At 43.0% G+C, this 22,161-nt stretch overlaps 1 protein-coding gene and 1 long non-coding RNA gene across 2 annotated transcripts; one reads left to right on the forward strand and one right to left on the reverse strand.

Annotated features, from left to right (window-relative positions):
• On the forward strand, window positions 1-21,786 carry LOC5577465 (zinc finger E-box-binding homeobox 1). Its single transcript, XM_001663343.2, has 2 exons — window positions 1-828; window positions 20,902-21,786. Exons 1-2 carry the CDS (start codon window positions 217-219, stop codon window positions 21,457-21,459), a joined length of 1,170 nt encoding a protein of 389 aa, XP_001663393.1. The 5' UTR covers window positions 1-216; the 3' UTR covers window positions 21,460-21,786.
• Window positions 10,877-11,552, reverse strand: LOC110678057. Its single transcript, XR_002501428.1, has 2 exons — window positions 11,133-11,552; window positions 10,877-11,059 (listed from the first exon to the last, which is right to left on the reverse strand). It is a non-coding gene; the product is annotated as an uncharacterized LOC110678057 (long non-coding RNA).
• Window positions 21,787-22,161: the final 375 nt, after the last annotated feature.

Below are 22,161 nucleotides of genomic sequence, written 5' to 3' on the forward strand. Positions count from 1 at the left end.
GCAGGTCATTGCTACCCGAGTGCATCCTTCGACGCTTTTGCCTCTCGTTCGCAGGTCTGTCATTTTATCCATCTGCCGAAAGAAAAAAGTGTTTTGTTTTCTACTAACTAGCGTGAAAAGCGTTCCCGTTCAAAAGAATCAGGAAAATTTCCTCGGTTTTCCGGTAGTGATTACAGTGTGATGGTGTGTTAAACGGTTGACCTTACGTTCCTCAACATGGACGACGATTTGATAATACTGGACGATGAGTTGCACCTGCTTGCGAACATCGGCCATCACCAACAACGACAACAACAGATTTATGTAGCGAATCCGGGTCCTTCCACCAGGACCCGGCGGGCCAAAATTCCTCCGGTGCAACCTCAGCAGCAGCCGCAGTCCGTTCGGGACCGAGGGGTCAAACGCACGCGGAATGGCGCCAAAGTATTACCACAAAAAGCTACGATTCCTACAGGAGCGGTACCCGAGGCGATAATTCCGGATCAATACAGTTCCTCGGTGATTGTGGACGGACAGGATGTCTACTACATCCAGGAGGTGGACGACGAAAGTTCGGAAGCAGTGGAGGAATTCCCCTACCTGAATCCCAATGCGATTCTGTCCTACGTGGACGATGATGGGACTGATACGGACGATGCCCTGGAAGTCCCAGAGGAACAGCCACTAACCGATGAGCAGGAATACTACAACGTGGAACCGCTGGAGCTGTCCGATATTTGGAACGATTTGATAACGGCCAATCAGGAGATTTTGATTTTGCTGGAGCTGCCGGATCTGAAGGATCATATTGTGGATGCCAGGCGGATTGAGGAGCAGATCAAGGATATGGTGAGTTTGTTGTTTTCTGATTTGAAATACCTAATTAGGAATTTCCACAATTTTACTATAGCAATTATTCCGACCATTTTTCTACACAAGTTTCTTTGGCAATTCTATTCATTTTTTTTTTTTTTCAAAAAAATGAGTACAGAAAATTCTGCAGAATTTTTTCAGGGATTTAATTGAATACTTATTCAATAAGGCCGGAACAAATCTTAAAATCTTCTTTTGTCACCTTCCATCAAAATGTGTCAAGGGGGGGACAAAAAATAATTAAATGGAAATTCAGGGAAATTTATCATACTTTATTCTCATATGGTGAAAAACCGTGTTTTGCCACATATATCCATCATATCGAAATGTTTTAGTTATAAACACTATATTTTTCATTGTTCTTAACATCGATCGCATAACATTTTCCATAAAACGGCTTTCAAGTTGTACTCTAGCTATTAACAATTTCAAAAAGAGTGCGAAAATGTTGCACTTATATGCAACTTAAAATCATATTTAGATTGTTTCAATTTGGTCCAACATATATAATATTCCGGGTCGGTTCAGGATCTTTTCGTTATGGAAATTTCTTTGACATCCCTGGGCATTACAGGTTTTCGTACCTGCCGCATGATATACGAATGTGAAAATGGCAACTTTGGCAAAGAAAGCTCTCAGTTAATAACTGTGGAAGTGCTCATAAGAACACTGTTCCTAGAACAAAAGAGGCTCTTTCCGACGTCTTCAGCAGAACGCAAACTCGAGTTTGTGGTGCGTGTAAAGCTTTAAGCTAGAAGTTTTATTCCAAATTAGATAGGGTTTTTTAAGATGTAAACCTAACTTACAAATTTCGGTGAGCCTTTTCTCAGGAAACTCTACTTTTCTTCCTGCCGTAGATTCCGTCTACGTATATCTGTGATATTAATTTTAAGGTTAGTTTTAGTTCTGATTGTACAAATGGAACTTACTTCTGTGATAATAACTCTGTGATTCGAATTTTTAGGGATAAATTTAGCTTTACAAATTTAGGAATAAGTTCAACTGTAAATAGATTTTAGAAAAGGTTAATTCATGAGTTTAACTAAACCAATTTCACATCACGCACTTGCATGTACTTCTACCACGTTCCACATCACAAATTGATAATGATCATTCTTTCGTCTCTGGCCTTTGTCTACGGGTGAGAGACTATTCAGTTGTGGTTACACGACGGAGCAGTGCTGGCAGCAACATCCTCCCCCCCGTAACACTGGCCACCGGTCCCAGTTTTACCACACAACTCAACCTCCAACACGGCCAACTTCGAAACCGGTCTCCGTAACATCCCCCTCGCAGTCTGTACTGTAGCTTGCCGAACTCTCCCATCTTTCGCAGTCATAACTCCCATCACCTTTCCACGAATCCATCCATTCCTCCGGGTTTCATCCACAATGAGAACCAGATCTCCCACAGCTACAGGTTTCACCTCGCCAAACCACTTCATCCGCCTGGTCAACATCGGTAGATACTCCCGAATCCAACGCTTCCAGAAGACGTCCAATTGTTGTTGTATCAGGCACCATGTATTCTTCACCGCAGAGGCAGGATCACTGAATGGTACTGCCGGCTGGCGAACACCATTAGAACTCCCTAACAGGAAATGATTGGGAGTGAGGGCTTCTCCTTCAGCAGCGTCTAGGGGCAGGTAAGTGAGCGGGCGGCTGTTGACAATGCCTTCCGCTTCGACGGCCAACGTTTCCAATCCTTCGTCGTCCAGTTTCCTGTCACTGTTGTAGGATGCTTGCATAGCTGACTTAACCGAACGCACCATCTTTTCCCATGCACCGCCCATGTGGGGTGCCGCTGGTGGATTGAAAATCCACTTGGTATCCGTGTTGGTGAATGTCGCTGCCAGATTGCCGTGTATTTCTTTCAACTGTTCGCGCAACAGGTGCTCAGCACCTTGGAAGTTGGTTCCGTTGTCTGAATAGATTTCAGCCGGAGCTCCTCGGCGATCGACGAATCGGCGAATAGCTTTAATGCACGAAGGCGTAGATAGGCTGTGTGCTACCTCAACATGGACGGCGCGAATAGTGAGACAAGTGAACAGGCAGATCCAGCGTTTAGCAGCACTTCTTCCTACTTTCACCAAAAACGGTCCGAAGAAATCAACACCAGTATAGGTAAATGGACGAGAGAACGACGACAATCGAGATACGGGCAATGGTGCCATACGCGGAACCTTCGGAACAGCTCTTGTCACTCTGCACCACTGACATGCAGCCGCAACTTGCTTCACCACAACTCTCAACCGCGAGATGTGGTAGAACTGTCGAACTTCGTTGACAACTGTCTCTGAATTTCCGTGATGAAACATTTGATGAAAATCGTCAACTATTAGTTTCGTTACACGGTGCGTTTTTGAGAGGATCACTGGAAATCTAGCATCAAACTGCGCATTCGGAGCGGCGCCAATCCTTCCGTCAACACGCAGCACTCCATACTCGTCTAATATCGGTGTCAGCCGGTACAAACTGCTCGTTTTGGGTAGTTCTGTTTTCCCTGATGAAAACAGCGCCATTTCATCGGGAAACTCCTGCCACTGCGCAGTCCACATCAAGGTATTCTTCGCTTTCTTCAACTCTTCCTGACTTAGATGCAGTAACTCCAGTTTTTCTCCTTGACGTTTGCGCCTACAGTTGCCAATGAAACGATGCACATAGGCTACTGCTCTCAGAAGCCGCCTCCACTTTGAAAACCGTGCAAAATCTACGATACTTTCAGGAATCAGTGTACCACGTATCATAAAGCATGATCGTAGTTCCTCTTCAGGATCATCTGACGCTTCTACTTGCTTTGGCCAATTTACTTCCGGAAATCGAAGAAACTCTGGTCCTTTGAACCAGACGTCGGTAACGGCAGGGCATGGATCATTTCCCCACTTAGTGGCAGCATCTGCAGGGTTCAGCTTGCCAGGTACCCAACGCCATTCCGATACGTCCGTTGTTGTCAGAATCTCTCCTATTCGGCACGCTACGTACTGTTTATAACGCCGGTGATCTGCTCGCAGCCAGCCCACTACTAATGCTGAATCACTCCAAATGAATCGTTGTTTTACTTTTACGCTGTGATTCTCTTGGACGAACGACATCAAGCGACTGCCCAGAACTGCCGCTTGTAGCTCCAAGCGAGGGATCGAAAGTGGTTTTAGGGGTGCGACCTTCGACTTTGCGGCAACTATAGAGCATTCTGCTTCTCCTTCGGCATTCACCACCCTGAAGTATGCAACAGCGGCAAAGGCGGCTTCGCTAGCGTCAACGAAGACGTGTAGTTGAAGGTGCTCATACATCTGCGCGGTTGCACCTCTGAAATAACAACGCGGGATACGTAGATCTCCGACCCTACTGAAAAGACCGGTCCATTTGACCCAACGATCGAATATTTTCCCTGTAACCGTTTCGTCCCACTGCACATTCGCACGCCAAACATCCTGCAGTAGAATTTTTCCGTGGACGAGAAATGCGCATAAAAGTCCGAGCGGATCGAAGATTCCCATTAAGCATTTCAGCATCTGTCGTTTCGTTGGTCGCTCTCTGCTGTCGATCACTCGCTGAACTTCCTCCTTCATCTTCATTGGAAACCACAGCTCGTCGTCTGCAGTCTGCCACAACATTCCCAACACCCGATCACTGCTTTCCGTTGCACTTAGGCATAGGTTCTTAGTCGCTTTCGGTTCTTCCTCAGACAATCCATGTAGAACAGCGGAACTATTTGATAGCCAATTTCTAAGTTTGAATCCTCCTTCTTGGTGTATGGAACGAACTTCTCGTGACACCCGTTCTGCTTCTTCTGCACTCTCGTAGCTACTGAGATAGTCATCCACGTAGTGGTTTTCCAAAATTTCTTCGGCTGCTCGTGGATAGAGAACAGCGAACTCTTCAGCATTTTTGTTTTTAACGTATTGTGCTGAAGCCGGCGAACACGTTGAGCCAAAGGTTGCCACATCCATTAGGTAGATTTCTAATGGCTTCAACGGATCGCTTCGGAATAAGAAACGCTGGGAATGACGATCTGCCTCACGGATCAATAGCTGGTGAAACATCTCTTGTATATCTGCTGATACTCCCACCTTGTACTGCCGAAACCGTGTCAGAACCGCTGGAAGCGACGTCAATTGATCCGGCCCTTTGAGTAGCATGGAGTTCAGAGATATTCCATCTACTTTGGCCGCCGCGTCCCAAATTAATCGAACTTTCCCAGGTTTTCGTGGGTTTGTCACTACACCCAGAGGTAAATACCACACACGCTTTGGGTCTGCTCGAACTAATTCCTCTTCTGTCGCTCTATGTGCGTAGCCTTTCTGCTGGTATTCTGCTATCTGCTTGTTCAAGTTGGCTGCTAACTCGGGATCCCGTAACATCTTTCGCTCCAGACATTCAAATCGTCTCACCGCCATGTTATAACTGTCAGGAAACTCGATGTTGTCATACCTCCACAGTAGCCCCGTTTCGAACCGCTCCCCGATACGGATGGTTGTCTCCTCCATAATTGCCCTGGCACGTTTGTCTTCTTCTGATTCCAGCATTACTGGTGGTGTGACCCCTGCGTCTTCCATCGCAAAGTAATCTTTCACTACGTTATGCAGCTCCTGATCGCTAGAACATTCACAGGTGTGATAGTTTAGCGAATGCGACGCCTGATTACCACGGCCGCCGAAGATGCACCATCCTAGCCTGGTCTTCACCGCAATAGGTTCGCTTTTTTTCCCTTCTCGAACTTGCTGCGGGACCGTTAATCTCGCATTGTTCACACCTATCAGCAGGCGTGGAACGGCTTTCTCGTAACTGACAATCGGCAAACCTTGAAGATAGCGGTAACGTTGAGACAGTTCTTCATAGTCGAGACTCTGCTCTGGCAAAGTGAGCTCCTTCACGGTGTGAATGTCGTTGAGTTGAAATAGTTGCTTATTGCTCACTCCTCTGACTGTGACTTGGACTTGCTTCGACTCAGGCTCGACTCGAGTAACGTTCCCAGTCCATTTCAGGCACAGAGGTTTCTCCCAACCATCGATGCCCAGCTGCTGTACTAGGCTGCTCTCGATAAGTGATAGATCGGAGCCATCATCCAGAAAGGCGAAGGTTTCGATGGTGGCTAACGGACCGGAAATGATTATTGGAATGATGCGGAACAAAAGAGAGTGTTTAGTTCGTCGGTGCATATGATTCTGCATTGTCGACACTTGTGTACGTTGTCCTTGAGAGCTTGATCGATCGGAATGTAACAGCGGATGATGACGATATTGACATCCGTCAATCACGCACTGAGTCGCATTCCTGCAACTTCTTCTTCCGTGTCCGTTGAGACAACTCCGGCACAGCCCATTAGTTTGCGCGAATTTCCATCGATTGTCTACTGTATACGCCTTAAACACAGCACACTCGGACACACGATGACCGGTCTTCTTGCAGCAAACACAAAAACGTTCCTTTTCTTGCACTGATTGACGAACTGGCTCTGCTTCACTGTTGTGGGCATTCACATTTCCCTTGTGTTTCGATCTTTGTAGACCGCCGCTGTTCCCGCCGGCGTACGTTGTAACTCGGCTTACAGCCGTGACGACTCCAAGCATGAAGTCGCCGAACGCTTTAAGGTTGACCACCGCATGTTGTTGCATATAATCTGCCCACTGCATCTTGGTGTGCGTAGGCAGTTTCTCCACCAACTCCATCAGCAACGTTGGATTAGAAAGGTGTTCCTGCTGTCCAGCAGCCTCCAGATGATCGCAAAGACTGCGTACTGCTATGCCGAAGTCGATGATGGTTTCTAATTTCTCCGCTCTTGGCGCTGGAACACTACGCACTTTCTGGAGTAGAGCACCAATTAACAACTCTGGTCGTCCATACAACAAGCGAAGAGTGTCAATCACTTGAGGCACAGATTCAGGGAGAAGTAAACGACTTTTGACAGACTCGTACGCGGGCCCCTTCAAACAACGCTGGAGACGCGCGAGGTTTTCAGCGCTATTGTACCCACAAGCTAATGAGCTATTCATGAAGCTGCTGATAAATATCGGCCAATCGGCGGGGTCGCCGGAAAACGTCGGTAAATCGCGCGACATTACTTGTCGGGCAGCTAGTTGCGAGGGGGAGGGAGTAAATTGATTGGCTATCGGCTGTCCCGACGGTGGGGGAACAGTTCCGATGGAAAAGGCCGGATTTGGCTGTGGCGAAGGGCCAACATTCGGCAGTCCCACGGATGGGGGAACGAATCCGAAAGATGAGGTCGGATTTGCCGGCATAAAGGTATTATTTGGCAGTCCCAAAGGCGGGGAAACTAATCCGGTGGATGATATCGGATTTGCCGTCGACGGTTGGTAAACTCTCGTTCCAGACTGTGGAAGAGCGCTTACACCGAACGGGCGCATATTGGCGCAGAATGAGGAGTCCGTGGCTGATGGTGCCATGGTTCCAAATTGATTAATTATTTGTTGAAGGGAGTTTTCATTTTCGTGTGGTATGGAAAAATCATGGGATGGATCACGAAGTGGCTTACCTTGATGTGCTACGGGAGGCATTTTGGAGGCGACGTTACCTGATCGGTGTACTACCTGTTGCTGATACGGAACCGTTTTAGGGATCGCGCCGGTGTACGGCTGCTGAACCTGTCCAATGATGTTCGGGTTCCGAAGACCGAACGGTTTTGCCGTCGAATTCCATTGTGGCTTGCCGAAACCAGTCGCTGGACATCCTTCTGCGATTATGCTGTTTTGTTGTAGTTGCTGCATCGTCGAGGTAAACTTCCCCGAAACTGGCTCGTCACGTTTGGTTGCTGTCTCCGACAGCATACGCAGATTCCCTAGAGATGGAAGCGGCGCGTTGGATGCCGATGGGCCATCTACCTGAACCGGATTGGTTTCCTCCGGGTCTTTCTGATCGTGCGGTGCATCCTGCGGGGCCAGAGAAACTGCTGCAGAGTCTTTCGATTGATTAGTCAACGAAACACCCGGCGCGCCCCTAGACTGCTCTGCGCATTTCTGCTGCCACTCCTTCACCCTTTCTTGACTCGTCCTTTTGCTGATCCGGCTCCTGTTGCTAGCCGTTTCCTCCACCTCTTGCAACTCCTCTTCCAGAAGCTTGTACTTTTCAGCGAGGTGGCGTTGCTCCATCGCCTGCTGCTCTTCCAGCATCTTCTTCTTCAGGGCCAACCTTGCTGCCCTAGCGCTGGACGTTGTTGTCCGGGAGGAGACACTTAGCGGTAAGCAGTGGGCGCACGTAAACGACCTATCCGCCACGGAGGCTGTTACATCCGCGCACGACATGTGCCACCACCCATTGCACTGGTCACATTGGACACAATCATCCGCATCTTCAGCACGATCGCAGCACATACAGCCGGTGGGGCTCTTCTCCGGTGTGGCTGCCTTGGAAGTGCTGGTCGTCTTATCCGGATTCGACATGACGAAATTTCTTAAAGATTTTGTTCCTAGAACAAAAGAGGCTCTTTCCGACGTCTTCAGCAGAACGCAAACTCGAGTTTGTGGTGCGTGTAAAGCTTTAAGCTAGAAGTTTTATTCCAAATTAGATAGGGTTTTTTAAGATGTAAACCTAACTTACAAATTTCGGTGAGCCTTTTCTCAGGAAACTCTACTTTTCTTCCTGCCGTAGATTCCGTCTACGTATATCTGTGATATTAATTTTAAGGTTAGTTTTAGTTCTGATTGTACAAATGGAACTTACTTCTGTGATAATAACTCTGTGATTCGAATTTTTAGGGATAAATTTAGCTTTACAAATTTAGGAATAAGTTCAACTGTAAATAGATTTTAGAAAAGGTTAATTCATGAGTTTAACTAAACCAATTTCACATCACGCACTTGCATGTACTTCTACCACGTTCCACATCACAAATTGATAATGATCATTCTTTCGTCTCTGGCCTTTGTCTACGGGTGAGAGACTATTCAGTTGTGGTTACACGACGGAGCAGTGCTGGCAGCAACAAACACTAAGCTGAAGCCGGCTCTGTCCTTGTGGGGACGTAATGCCAAGAAGAAGAATTCATATAAATCATAAAAAATCTATTTTCATAGGCCATACTGTTACAGTAAAACAAACAGATTGAGGACTTGTAATCCAATAACACCTGTTATCTAATGTAATACAGTAAAGACGAATTACAAAACTTGCAAAAAACACGAAAAATAATGAAAATTAACACTGAAAATAAGATAATTTTTTTATTTTCCCCTTCTGACTTTTTGAAATTTTTGAAGGGGGGGGGGAGACAAAAGTAAAATTTCAAATTTGTTCCGGCCTAATTATCTCAGCGATTCATGTGAGTAAAAAACTTCCAACACTTCTTCTCTGAAGTTAGGAAGTTTTTCAAAGATCCTCTCAAGAGTTCATCAGGAATCAGAAGTTTTATTGGAGATTACAAATGGATTTGTTTTAGCGATAATTTCTAGCTTTATGTTCAGGATCAAGGCATTTATCTTTAAGTTTAAAATGCCCTCGATGATTTCCTAGAGATAATCGTGCAAAAAGCTTCTTAAATTCTTTAAGAACATTCTTGGGAAATTTCTCAAATAGTTCCTGCTGAATTTCCAAAAGAAATCGTAGGAGGAATGTCTGGAAAAAAAAAAGAAAAAATCTTGAAAAAACGAACGACAATTCTGGATGAAATCCTACGAAACCAGTGGAGATGACATCTCTGAAGAAATTATATCTCAAGCTCTTGAAAATGTGAAACGGAAATCTTGAACGAAATGTTAGTGAAATCAAATAAAGAAATACTAAATAATCTTCAGGATTTTCTCTAGAAATTCGTGAAAGAATATTTAGAATAACTCCTGAAGAAATTTATGGGAATATCTTTTAAAAAATCAGAGGGGGTTGTGTACAAGACACGACCGCATGACGTTAACTACGCCAAGTGATTTTCTGCATTTGAATTTAAGTCGATTGTCATAGTTGCAGCCTTCCTTTAGTTCAAACTAAATATCGTAACGGTCGCAACATTATAGATTTTCAATTGAAACCCAGTATATTGCCGTAAGACGTAGTTTTTTTTTTTTTTTTTTTAAAGGCACTCCGTGCTCGTGGCCACTACTGTGCCGGAATCAGTTTATCTGTATCTTCCTTACCGATACAGTTCTATTTTTAGCTAATCAATGTTTACATCTGCTTTCACTCTCTTCTGCTCTTTTGCTCTCACACCGAGCAGGTAGGAGAGTGCTCTGCTGTTGGTCCAATCGATTTCCATAAGCCATAGTCAATTGCTCTTGCGGTGGTTCGTTTTGCCGTGTTCCTGAGTCGTTTGAGGCTAGCTGCCTGCGAAGTGGGTCAGTTTGTCTCAGTCACCATCTGATACTGACGGAGGATGGATGTGTTCCCCTAAGCACGGTCCTCCGTGCGGCGTCTTCTGGTGGCTGGACGGGTTATTTTTTTTGGAGGGGCTGGGAATTGAATCCATGACCTTCCGCTTATGAAGCGAAAGCGTTACCTCAAGGCTACGGACCCCCCTATAAGACGTAGTTAAGGTGATTATAAAGCAAAGCCAAACTTTGAATTTTCAAGTGCACAAGACTGGAGAATCTGGCTACAGATCGCGTGGAAAATCAAATCAACTTGCTTGCTTGCTGGTGGTGACCAATGGGATACATTTTCAATGGGAAGCGCTGTTTGGTTCTCAAGACTTGTGCTCTTGAAAATTTGAGGTGTGGCTTCGTTCTATAATCATCTTAACGTCAAAAGAAGAATGAGCGAAGAAGCATAAATTGGTCTGCTTTTATAGTGTGCTTCCCAACCCACGTGTTTGGTTGCGTACACTCAAAAAAATCCACACGTCGTTGTTACGTGAAAATATACGTGGTTTTTTTCCATCGCACTTTTCACGTAGCACGTGGATCATAGGTAACACGCATGAACAAGTGAACCTCATCAGTTCCATCGAAGTTCCACGTAACAGCTACATGAATTTTCACGTAGCTTTTACAAAGCTTTTCAATAGATCCTAGGGAAATTTTCATTTAAAGTTATCGGAATCAATTCATGGAAATCAATCCTGTTTTGCACATGCTTTTTTATATGTTTATTTTGAAAGAAGGACAAATAACTAAGGGATTAAACTATTATATTCCATTAATGGTTTCAAAACACTGGCTGACCAGCATCGCGATATCGATCGTCGGAACCGTCGCAACAGTCCATGAAACGCACGTTCCTCGCAAATTTGTCCAGGGTCAGTTCCATTCAAAACAATCAACGTTCTGTAAATTGATGTAAAACAAGGTATAAAGTATAAATTAATTTGGGATTCTAAGGATTTTAACTAATGTTTACCTTGGAATTGTTCTTAAAATTAGTTTGAAGTCCAGCAGCAGCAGCTTCTTGAGATAATATCGGCCATCATTTTGACAAATGAGCTCAATAAACGCGATGACCAAATGAATTCAAATGCCTACCGTCAAACGGGGTAACTTGCAACAGGGGTGAAACTTGCAACACTTCGACATTGAACCGAATTATCGTTTCGTTCAGCACTGAGTTTTATTATTATGATTTATTCCGCCATTTATTGACCTTAGGTATACAACAGAAGATTTTGGCAAAGGTTTGGGCATTTTTTTCTTTTTTGGTTGGTTTGCTGGAGGTGAAAATCATATTACACGTTGGGTTGTTTGAAATTCATGCTGAAAAACGTTTCTCGTATCACACAAACGGTAGAAATATGTCATTCGAGGCATTTGCTATCAGTTACAGTACTTGGTAGTGTACAAATTGACAATATAAAAGTTTTGATAATTTGATGCTTAAACACTATAAAAAATCAAAAACGTGTTTGACTACCCTTGTGGGGTAACTTGCAACAGCAATTTTGACCTCAATTGTTAGATATTTCTTGCCGTTTGTCACCGAAAACACATGAAAAGGCTTAATTGAACATACTAATTGTTCAGTAACATTGAAATTTATGTACCGCAACCAATTCAATACACTTTTGGTACTAAATATTAGATAATTTACACGAATCCCATTACTATTAAATTTGGTTTCATTTCTTCATAAAAATAATGAATAATTTTGAAAATCTGTACTAAAATTAACTTGCTGATCTGTAATTGGGAACTTTCTCCATGAAATATAATGAAAGTTATGTCAAAACACCAACAGAGACCATTTTAAGACCTATATATCAATATGTGATACGTCGAATTAATTTAAATATTTATAAGAAAAATAAGTTAAGTGAAGTATAACTGCAAGTACCATTGTATTTGTACAAAAGTTGCATTAAAACGTTTTAATGGCATTCCAATAACTGTCAAGACTTATGATATGCTAGAATTTCCCCGATTGGACACCCTATGCAATGCCAATGGAGTATTCAATCGATGTGGTTTAATACTCATAATTCAATCAATAATAATCAGTTTTCTAAGAGTACAGCAGCCTGACCCTGGTTATTGTCATGCTTTTACTGCAGATAATTTATAAATGATCACGATAACACGAAACCTTTATCGTTTTTAATTATTTACTTTAGGTAGCAATGTGTGTTGCATGTTACCCCACATCAGGGGTAGCATTAAAAATGTATACTGTTCGTCTCTTCTGATTCCAGAAAACCAAATATTGATAAAATTAATACCGCGTGGTATTCTTTACTTGGTGATTAGGGTACCAGATGGTTTTTGTTTCATCTGAATCTTTAAATTTTTCATCCATATAGCTTTGAAGTTGAAAATTGTTGCAAGTTACCCCGTTCGACGGTACGTGATTTTCACGTAAGTGCGATTGGTAGCCCCAGTATAAATCACCGGATCTCTATTTAGTGTTTATATATGCTCTGGTAATTATTACCTTAGTCAGGTGAATAGGAGGCAAAATGAATGCGGAATGATCTACGTGATTTTTCACGTAGTAATGACGTTTGGATTATTTTGAGTGTAAGAAAGGGGTCGACATTTTCATAATTTTCGACAGTATATCGTCAAAAATCAAAAGTTTTATTAATTTGAGTAAAATGTTGGATGATGGACCGCCAGAACCGAAGTTCTGTCCAAAACAGCGGGGCTCTGCTGTCCTTCTCCGTACAACACACTTCACAACTTTCATTTCTACCAATTCACACGGTTTGAGCAAAATTAAATAAACCTTATCGGTTGATGGTTGCTTGATTAGTGAAGTGATGCTTCTTAGGTCACTGTCCTTAGACGTACGGTCAGTGACCTAGACATTTCATGAAACATCGTATCCGTTAGACGGTCCATATTGGTTTTATGTCTCTTTACCCGTTTTGGCTACCAATCTTATCCTGTTCGTCGCTCTGGTGGTGGGTATTGGAAACTGCTTTAATGAAGTTGATGGTGGATGATGGTACAATACGGTAGACTGTTCTGCTATGGCCTAACATGGGACTAACTGACGGAGAAAACTGCACAACATATACGGACACTACCTGCACTGCATTTTCACAAAATCACGACTCAAATTCAAACAAAATGTCAGAAACACTCCACACTGAACTACGAACACTTATAAATGGCTGAGTTATTAGTATTCAAAATCTTACATAATTTCGTGACGGTCGCAACATTTTAGATTTTCATTTGACACCCAGTATATTGCCGTAAGACGTAGTTAACGTCAAAATTTAAAATCTTTCATTACGTGGGGAAAGAAGGGGAACCAAAGCTGAAAATTTTGCGTTACGTAATATTTGAATCATTCCTTAACAATAGAAAATATATTGCATCCCAACGGCACAGCAGCAGCGGAAACATCCTCAAATTGCCGTATTGTCAATTATTCGTAATAAATAAATTATTGTATGATACTATGAGATGAACTAAAAGATTATAGCAAGTATGTGGTAAACACATTAGGGAATATTACACAAATAACTCTTTAAAACACATTTGTTGGCTCTGAAAAGGGCCGATTGAATTGTTGAACTTGCTTAACACGAACACATTTTGGCGGCTTTGGTCGATTTTCTTCAGCCATCTCGAACAAATTAAGGAATATTACACAATCAACTCTTTAAAACACATTTGTTGGCTCTGAAAAGAGCCGATTGAATTGTTGAATTTGCGTAACACGGACACATTTTGACGGCGCACTGGTTGCAATCCTCCTCGCCCGATGAGATTTGCGGTGCGGATGACGATGTGCGCTTCAACAAGCGGCTTTGGTCGATTTTCTTCAGCCATCTCGTACAAACTTGCCGCCGCTTGGTGATCAACAGCTTGCCTCTGGTAGCGAGGAGCTGAGCAGGTTTGGAGGAGCTCTTACCAGCTCGAAAGCGAAAACAGAATGAAACCGAATTCAACGAATGATGGATGCTTTATACCCTTAGAATAGCAGATAATGCTCCTCCTTTCAAATTCTTCGTTTTCTTATCTGGGAAACTGATGTCTTGGTAAGGGATGTACAAGATGAGCATTATACTGTTATTGCATCCCGACGGCACTGCAGCAGCGTCCTCGGAAACATCCTCAAATTGCCGTATTGTCAATTATTCGTAATAAATCAATTATTGTATGATACTATGAGATGAATTAAGAGATTATAGCAAGTATGTGGTAAACACATTAGGGAATATTACACAAATAACTCTTTAAAACACATTTGTTGGCTCTGAAAAGGGCCGATTGAATTGTTGAACTAGCGTAACACGTTTTGGCGGCTTTGGTCGATTTTCTTCAGCCATCTCGAACAAATTAAGGAATATTACACAATCAACTCTTTAAAACACATTTGTTGGCTCTGAAAAGAGCCGATTGGGTTGTTGAATTTGCGTAACACGGACGCATTTTGACGGCGCACTGGTTGCAATCCTCCTCGCCCGATGAGATTTGCGGTGCGGATGACGATGTGCGCTTCAATAAGCGGCTTTGGTCGATTTTTCAGCCACCTCGTACAAACTTACCTTTGCGCCCCGATTCCTGCAGCGCCAATTCTGGAAGCGCGAGTCCATTAGGAAATCTTGAGCGATTTCACAATCCGGACGCTGGTGTTTTGCCGCCGCTTGATGATCAACAGCTTGCCTCTGGTAGCGAGGAGCTGACGGCGCACTGGTAGAAATTCTCCTCGCCCGATGAGGTTTGCGGTGGCGATGACGATAGGCGCTTCAACAAGCGGCTTCAGTCGCGGCGGCGTGTTGTTGTTCCATTCGCGTCCCATTAAAAACTGAGCAGAGAATGCGAAAGGCACTCGAGACTTGCTCACCGACCATGTTCACAGTCTAACAGCAAAAAGAAGAATGAGCGAAGAAGCAGGAATCGGTCTGCTTTCATAGTGCGAAGCGGAACGCAAAAGAAGCGTGGAAAACTGCTTGCACGTGATTGGTTGCGTAAGAAAAGGGTCGAAATTTTCACAATTTTCAATAGTTTATTGTCAATAATCAATAGTTTTCTCCATTCGAGGAAATTGTTGTATACATTACCGACCGATTGGTGGGAAAATATTGAAAATTTATCGATAAATGATTGAGTTATTAGCGTTCAAAATCTTACATAATTTCGTGACGGTCGCAAAATTTTAGATTTTCAATTGACACCCAGTATATTGCCGTAAGACGTAGTTAACGTCAAAAAGGAGCCAAGGATCAACGTCTTCTGTGAATTATCGCTGGACGAACTGTATATCACATAAGGAAGAACATTCGATTGTATTTCAAACAATCCATCTGTCATAATGTTGTCTTAATGAATAAACTAACATCAACAAATTATATATAACACAAACATGAACAGTCAATTTCTACCAAAGTACTCCACAAAACGATTTCGAAGGGTTGTAATCGACACGTTAAAATCGAATAAATGGCAGACTTCGTTGAACTTTGCAGTCATGAATCTTACAGGATCATGCTGTCCATAAAGAGTACTCCGACTTCCGAGACTAATGAAGTGACGCCTACGCAATGTTCGTTCTGGTGCATACACATTTACATCAGCCAACAGGGAAGGAGAATCGATTTCACCTTTCAGCAGTTTGGAAACAAAAGCTGTTTGAGCTACATGTCGCCTGTTCTCCAAGGTCTGGATTCCAACGGTCGTGGTACAGTGGCAAGTATCTTGGATCACGCCATGGCAGGTTTCTGAGAGCTCGGCGTACAAATTTCCTTAGAACAGATTCAATTCGCGTGATCCAGCTAGCGTGAAAAGGACACCACACAACTGCAGCAAATTCCAAAATAGGACGTTCTAGAGCACAGTACAACGATTTTAGGCAGAGTGGGTCCCTGAACCCATCAGACACTTTCAACACAAAACCGAGTTGTCTATTTGCGTCATAGTGGTAGTTAAAGGTTAGTTCCTCGTCTAGAACGACACCTAAGTCACGAATCCGTTGCACACGTTCAAGTGTCGTTCCTGAAAGCTTGTATGGAAATCTGATTGGGTTACGCTTTCTACCGTACGAAATGACCTGACACTTCTCAATGCTCAGCGTTAGGAAGTTTCTAACACACCATGCTTCGAATGAGTCCAACAAACTCTGCAGTCTAATACAGTCATTTAAGCCATTCACGATCATATAGACTTTAGCATCGTCCGCATAGAAAAGCATGGTTCCGGGTGGCAAAATCAATGATGCATCATTGATGAACAAAGAGAACAACAAGGTTGCTGCCTTGTGGTACTCCAGAGATATTCCTAAACGATACTGATTCGCATGAGCCTATCTTTACACAGAGCGATCGATCCGTAAGATAAGAATCGAACCAATTACTAAAACCGGTGGAAACTCCGCATTTTCTGGACAAGTATTCGATGATCGACACGGTCAAATGCCGCTTTGAGGTCCAAATAAACAGCATCTACTTGTTTGCCGGCGTCAATGGCTTTAATGCAAAGCGTCCTGAATTCGACGAGATTTGACTCGACGGACCTTCTCGGAAAAAAATCCATGTTGATCGGTGGAGATGTAGTTTTTGCAGCAATCGAACAAGGAATCATTGATAATTATTTCGAATACTTTTGAACAAGCGCATAACGAAGTTATTCCACGGTAGTTGCTCACACATCGTTTGTCACCCTTCTTGTGGACTGGGAAAAGAAAGGATTTTTTCCAGCATGCAGGAAACTGCTGTAGTCGAAGTGATTGATTCAGAAGCTTAGTTAAAGGATGCAGCAGTGTTGTGGAACATCTCTTAAGCAGCGCAGGTGGTATACCATCCGGTCCAGGATTATACGAAAGCTTAAGCTTTGTTTCTAGTTACTTCCTGTTCCGTAACGTAGAACATTTCGTAACTAAAGACGTCATGAGGGGTGTCTTGTAAGTATGATGCTCTCATTCATTCAACATCTCTGGTTCTGCAGCACAAGCAAAATGGTAGAGAGCATTACATTCGTTCTGTGCAAAATCTCGACCTACCACTAATTATTTTTTATATCGAGAAGGTGAGGCAGCAGTAGTACCCAATGCTTGATAAAGACCAGCTGGCTGCTGTTCAATGTGCTCTTCCCTGTATTCTGATAGGCTTGAACAACCAAACCAGGTTGTACCACTGAAAACAATTCAATACTCGCTGCACGGTCTACCACTAACTCGCTGCCACCTGGGTTGGACGTGTGGAAACACGGTTTGCTTGTCGCACAACCCTAAACTATATATGTTTTTGGACCACCCTCGCCATTGTTGTTGTCGCCGCGTTGAGAGTAAATGAATAGTAATAAACACGTTCGGGTTATAGTAATTAATTTCTCGCCTTTTTATTGATTCGGTGAGAAAAACACCTCCATTGGTGACCCCGACGGTTCCGACAGTTATCGTTTCGAAGTTTCTACTCTCCACCGAAAGCAGCCATATTTGTTGTGCATGACCAAGGGACTGGCAGCACTATAACAACCAACACAATGTTTCCGTAGCCAGCATCAAGGTTTCTATAGTGACAGGTTTACTGATCTAAGCAGTCAGTGGGTGAGCGGTGTGGTTAGCTGCGGGGAAGGTGGAAATGACAGCTGATGAGTTGGCTAGCTGGCGGGTTAGTGTACACTGTTGTCACGCTACCGTTTCTATGGGGTTGTTAAGGAATGTTTACTCCAACAAACATAAATACAGTGAAGTGAAAATTTTCTCTAGCTTTGATAAGCTGTTTTGTCGCGAATTAAATTTTCGTCGTTCATGTAGTATTCCGCGGAATTCCGGTGTTTTGAGTCGCTGAAAAATTGATTAAAAAATTGAATAGTTGGTTAACAACTGCATGCAATGCATGCAAATGTGGAAATTTCGAGTTATGCAAGTGAGAGCCACCCACCACCGACGGTCCACCGATGAAAAAGAGGAAGTGCCACGGTGTTGCCGTCTGACGGTGATGGTTTTATAAACATTTTACTATCAGTGCAGAAATTCAGATACTTTGCCGCGTATACCACACAGATATGGGTGTAGAAGAAACATTCAATACCTACTTTGTCACGCCATGCACCTGATATCCAAACAACCAAAACAAACTCGCCAGCTGTCGCCACTTGGCATTTCAAAATGGCGGAATGGGAAATCTGACACATTGGACTACCTCCCTTCTAGATACCTTGGCCAGCATTACGAGGCTCAAGCTGACAGCCAACCTCAAAGCAGTGTTGCATATCATCAATTCAAATGAACGCGCCTCAAAATGCGACTGTTTTGGAGCTGCCGAAGAGATTAACCAGCAGATCTTATGGGAAAGTTGCCCAAGAGAATGAGACTGCCGACAATAGTCACACTAACAAGAGATGTTCGCAGCGTTGTAAAAACGTTTCCAAAATCATTTTGACAAGTCTGTCGGAGTGAATCGATAGAGGATTGAGCAGCGCATAAATGTAAACAGACAAACACGGAATTTGTCTGCTGAAGTCCGAGAAAATTACAAAAGAAGCGCGGCATCGCCTCTTAGACTGCCGAGAATACGTAAGTTCCCCTATGTAAGAATGGATGAAAGGTCTGGATTTTCTGCTCGATGTCAGCACTGGCTGACCCATCGACGTACCGCTTGAATTGACGCCTACCGAGTTCGTTGTGCTGAAATGTGTCTGAAGAGTAGATGGAGATGAATTGCGTGGCAGGTAAAACTGTTTTTAATCCAACTTCCAAGATTGCACTAAAACTTTAAAGCACTAATCTCGCGAAAGAAGCATCTAACAACGGTGCACTTTTTATTTTGGCTTTGTGCTTAAAATAAGAAGATCAGACACGTTTGCACATGTGCAAGACAACAGTAAGGTGTGTTTAAAACCCTGTTATTCTTCCCGATAATCATCCAGTTTCGATACTACTGATCCGCACGTACCATATCGCAATCGCTCACCAAGGACTTGAAACGATCGTCAATAACATCAAGGAGCATTCTGAAGATCCGTTCACAGGTGAAGAAATACACAGCGTCTTGCATAAAGTGTCGAGAGCTTCGGGCTCTTCCGACCGTTCCGCAAATAAGCAATCTTCCTCCGGAGCGAACATAAATATCTACTCTCGAATCTGCCAGTAGAGACGCGGACGATCGACGAAAGCGTTGTCCTGTGTAATCTGCTGGTGACGGTGGGTTCAGAAATTCTAAATTGGATTTCTCCGATAGGAGACCATCCAGAACCACTTCATTTGCCGGTTCAATAATAATTGGAACATCAGAATCGGAATTGCTCATTGTTACGAATAATGATGCTATCCGGTAGGTGGTTTGAAAAACTGTTACAATGGACCAATGCACGAGTTCACTGATTTGACGTTTGAGCTACGGACGACCATGTGCGGCAAGCCTCGTTGGATAAACTTATGACTCGTGCTGTAAAAATCTTCATTCTGCACCTTGTTGCGTAAACTACTAAATTTGGACCGTTGGTTAAGGTAGGACGTCGTTTAGAAAAGAAGATGGGTGATTCTTTTTACGTGTCTGACTTCTAGAGCTATATATACTGCTTCGCGACTAAAAATGGGTCAACCAACGTGCGAAGTTCGGTTTTTGACCAATTTCGCCGTGTCGCGAGTCACTTCGCTATAGTGCGCATCTATGCCCTCCGCCTAGTGCATTATGCGCACTATTGAAAATCGAGTTGCGACGCGGCGAAGTTGGTCAAAAATTAAACTTCGCACGTTGGTTCACCCATTTTTAGTCGCGAAGCAGTATATTATACCTTCGCTGGACACAAATAGCTGTATTGGGAGCAGTGCGCTCTGTAAAAATGCTCTACGTGCGATGATTCAAGAGAGACACACGACAGATTTGGTGCCGCGTACTACATTATATAACGTAATGAATACTGTCAACAATAGGCCGTTGACGAATGTTTAGAGACGCTGTACAATTGACTCCAAATATGATTCTTTTGGGGATGAACAATTCAATACAATTTGACCATGACTTCGTTGTCGAGCGTGTGAGAATTATCAAATTAGTTAAATAATTAACCTCAACGTTAAATTATAATTAATTAAAGTTAACAAAAATTAAAATAAATAAATTACTTAGAAGTATTTCATGTACGTTTTGCTGGTGGAAATCCTACAAACAGTACAAAATTGCTGCAGCAGGTGAGAGCTGACGGTGGTCATCAAACTATGGGTAGTCTGTTCCTCCCAAACTGAATTCTACACCATCCGGTGTTTTAAAGAAATGTCTTCAGAAACCATGCAGCTATTATCCAAAGATTAAATTGATTTTTGTATTATTTTGAAATCAATTATCTTAACAATTTATTTAAGAAACTTTCTAAGACTTTCTTAAGAGTCAAGGAGTCTTTTAAAGATGAATGATGAGGAAATGATGGGAAAACGAATTAAAGAATCACTGAACAAATTCTCTGAAAAATTTCTAAAAGTTGGATTTTTCCAACCAAAATCCAGGTGACATTTTTGAAGATATCTAAAACGGAATTAATGGAGGAATTCCAGAGAGAATCCGTAATAAACCACCACATGAACCCTTATAGAGTATATTTTGCAGTAATATCTGGAAGAAACTTTTGATCCATTTTTATCTCTTTTTATGGGCAAGAGGTCTCTGAAGTTCTTATTTCCAAGACACTCGGTCGCCACCATCTTTGTTTTGAGCATCACTTCTCATCACCAGCTCCGCAAAGTTTCAAACCTAAAATTGTTATTAAATATTTTGTTTCTTTCGTAGGCATGCGACTATTGTAACCAAATTTACCCGGACATCAAAACCCTGGATAGGCACATTAAGAAGATTCACTTCCAAACGGAGCAGTTCGAGTGCGACAGCTGTGACGGTAAGTTCCGGCATTTCGCTCGCTTCAAGGACCATCTGAATGGCCACACGGGTCAACGGGTTTACCAGTGCGACGAATGCAACCATCAGTATGCATTCCGGATGGGGTTCCTGGTGCACAAAATTCTCGATCACATGAAGCTGAACGGTGTCTACGTGTGTCCCAAGTGCGATCTGGATTGCCGAAACGCCCAGCACTACAAACTGCACATCGCAAGCCATATTGAGTTCGGACCGAGTTCCACGATGGCTCAGCAGCTTCCGGCAGCTCAACAGGCCACCCCAGCAGTCCCAATGGCAGCGATTCGGTCAACCAACGGAGCGGTTCGGAAGCCCCCGGGCTATGCCAAGGAAAACGAACGGAACAAATTTCTCAACGTTTACGAGAGCTTTTCCAAAAATCGAAACGTGGAAAAGTCGATTCCTACCGCGACTCCCAGGAGAAAACACTAAATTATCGGTAAGCACTTGACTCTTTTTATCTTATAAGTTTATTTTTCAAACCACTCCAACAATGGTGTGCGATTATTCTGAAAATTACGTCACATCGATTTTAGTTTCGCCCAGATGCGAATCGTTATAATTTCCGTTTTATCTGAATTAAGTTTACTGAAAGTCGTGAAAGTACATCAGTTTGCAGAAAGAAACATGAATCCAGAAGATCGATAATTTCCTATGTCAGACATATGAGGTGACCGTCTTGTCGTTAGATGTTCCAGCTGCCTCAAAAAAGGATCGTTTTTGAGTGTATTTGTAAATAATAATAATTTACGTATAATTCCAAACTGTATTGTTATTTTTTTTTGGTTTATGATGACCAATTGATCCCAATTTTTCGAGTGCAGTACTGATGACAGGTCTCGTCTTTACTAAATTCCCACTAACAAGAACTGCTTCACGTGACAACCATGCAGATTTAGAGGTATTCTCGGACTTTAGTAACATTGGATGTCATACTAACATTCCTTCTCTTGCCCGATGACTGTCGGACGAGGCCGACGCCGTTACTGATTTTATAATGTTTTGAAATTGTATACTGAAGATGGTAAGTTACACCCGAACTCCGTCTGTTGATTCCTTGTCAGCTCATGGTTTCCTGCAGCTTCCAATATGGCATCGAAAGACACGTTATCCCTTTCGGGACGAACCAGCACA

Source organism: Aedes aegypti, chromosome 3 (assembly GCF_002204515.2).
Source record: "Aedes aegypti strain LVP_AGWG chromosome 3, AaegL5.0 Primary Assembly, whole genome shotgun sequence".
Taxonomy (NCBI): domain Eukaryota; kingdom Metazoa; phylum Arthropoda; class Insecta; order Diptera; family Culicidae; genus Aedes; species Aedes aegypti.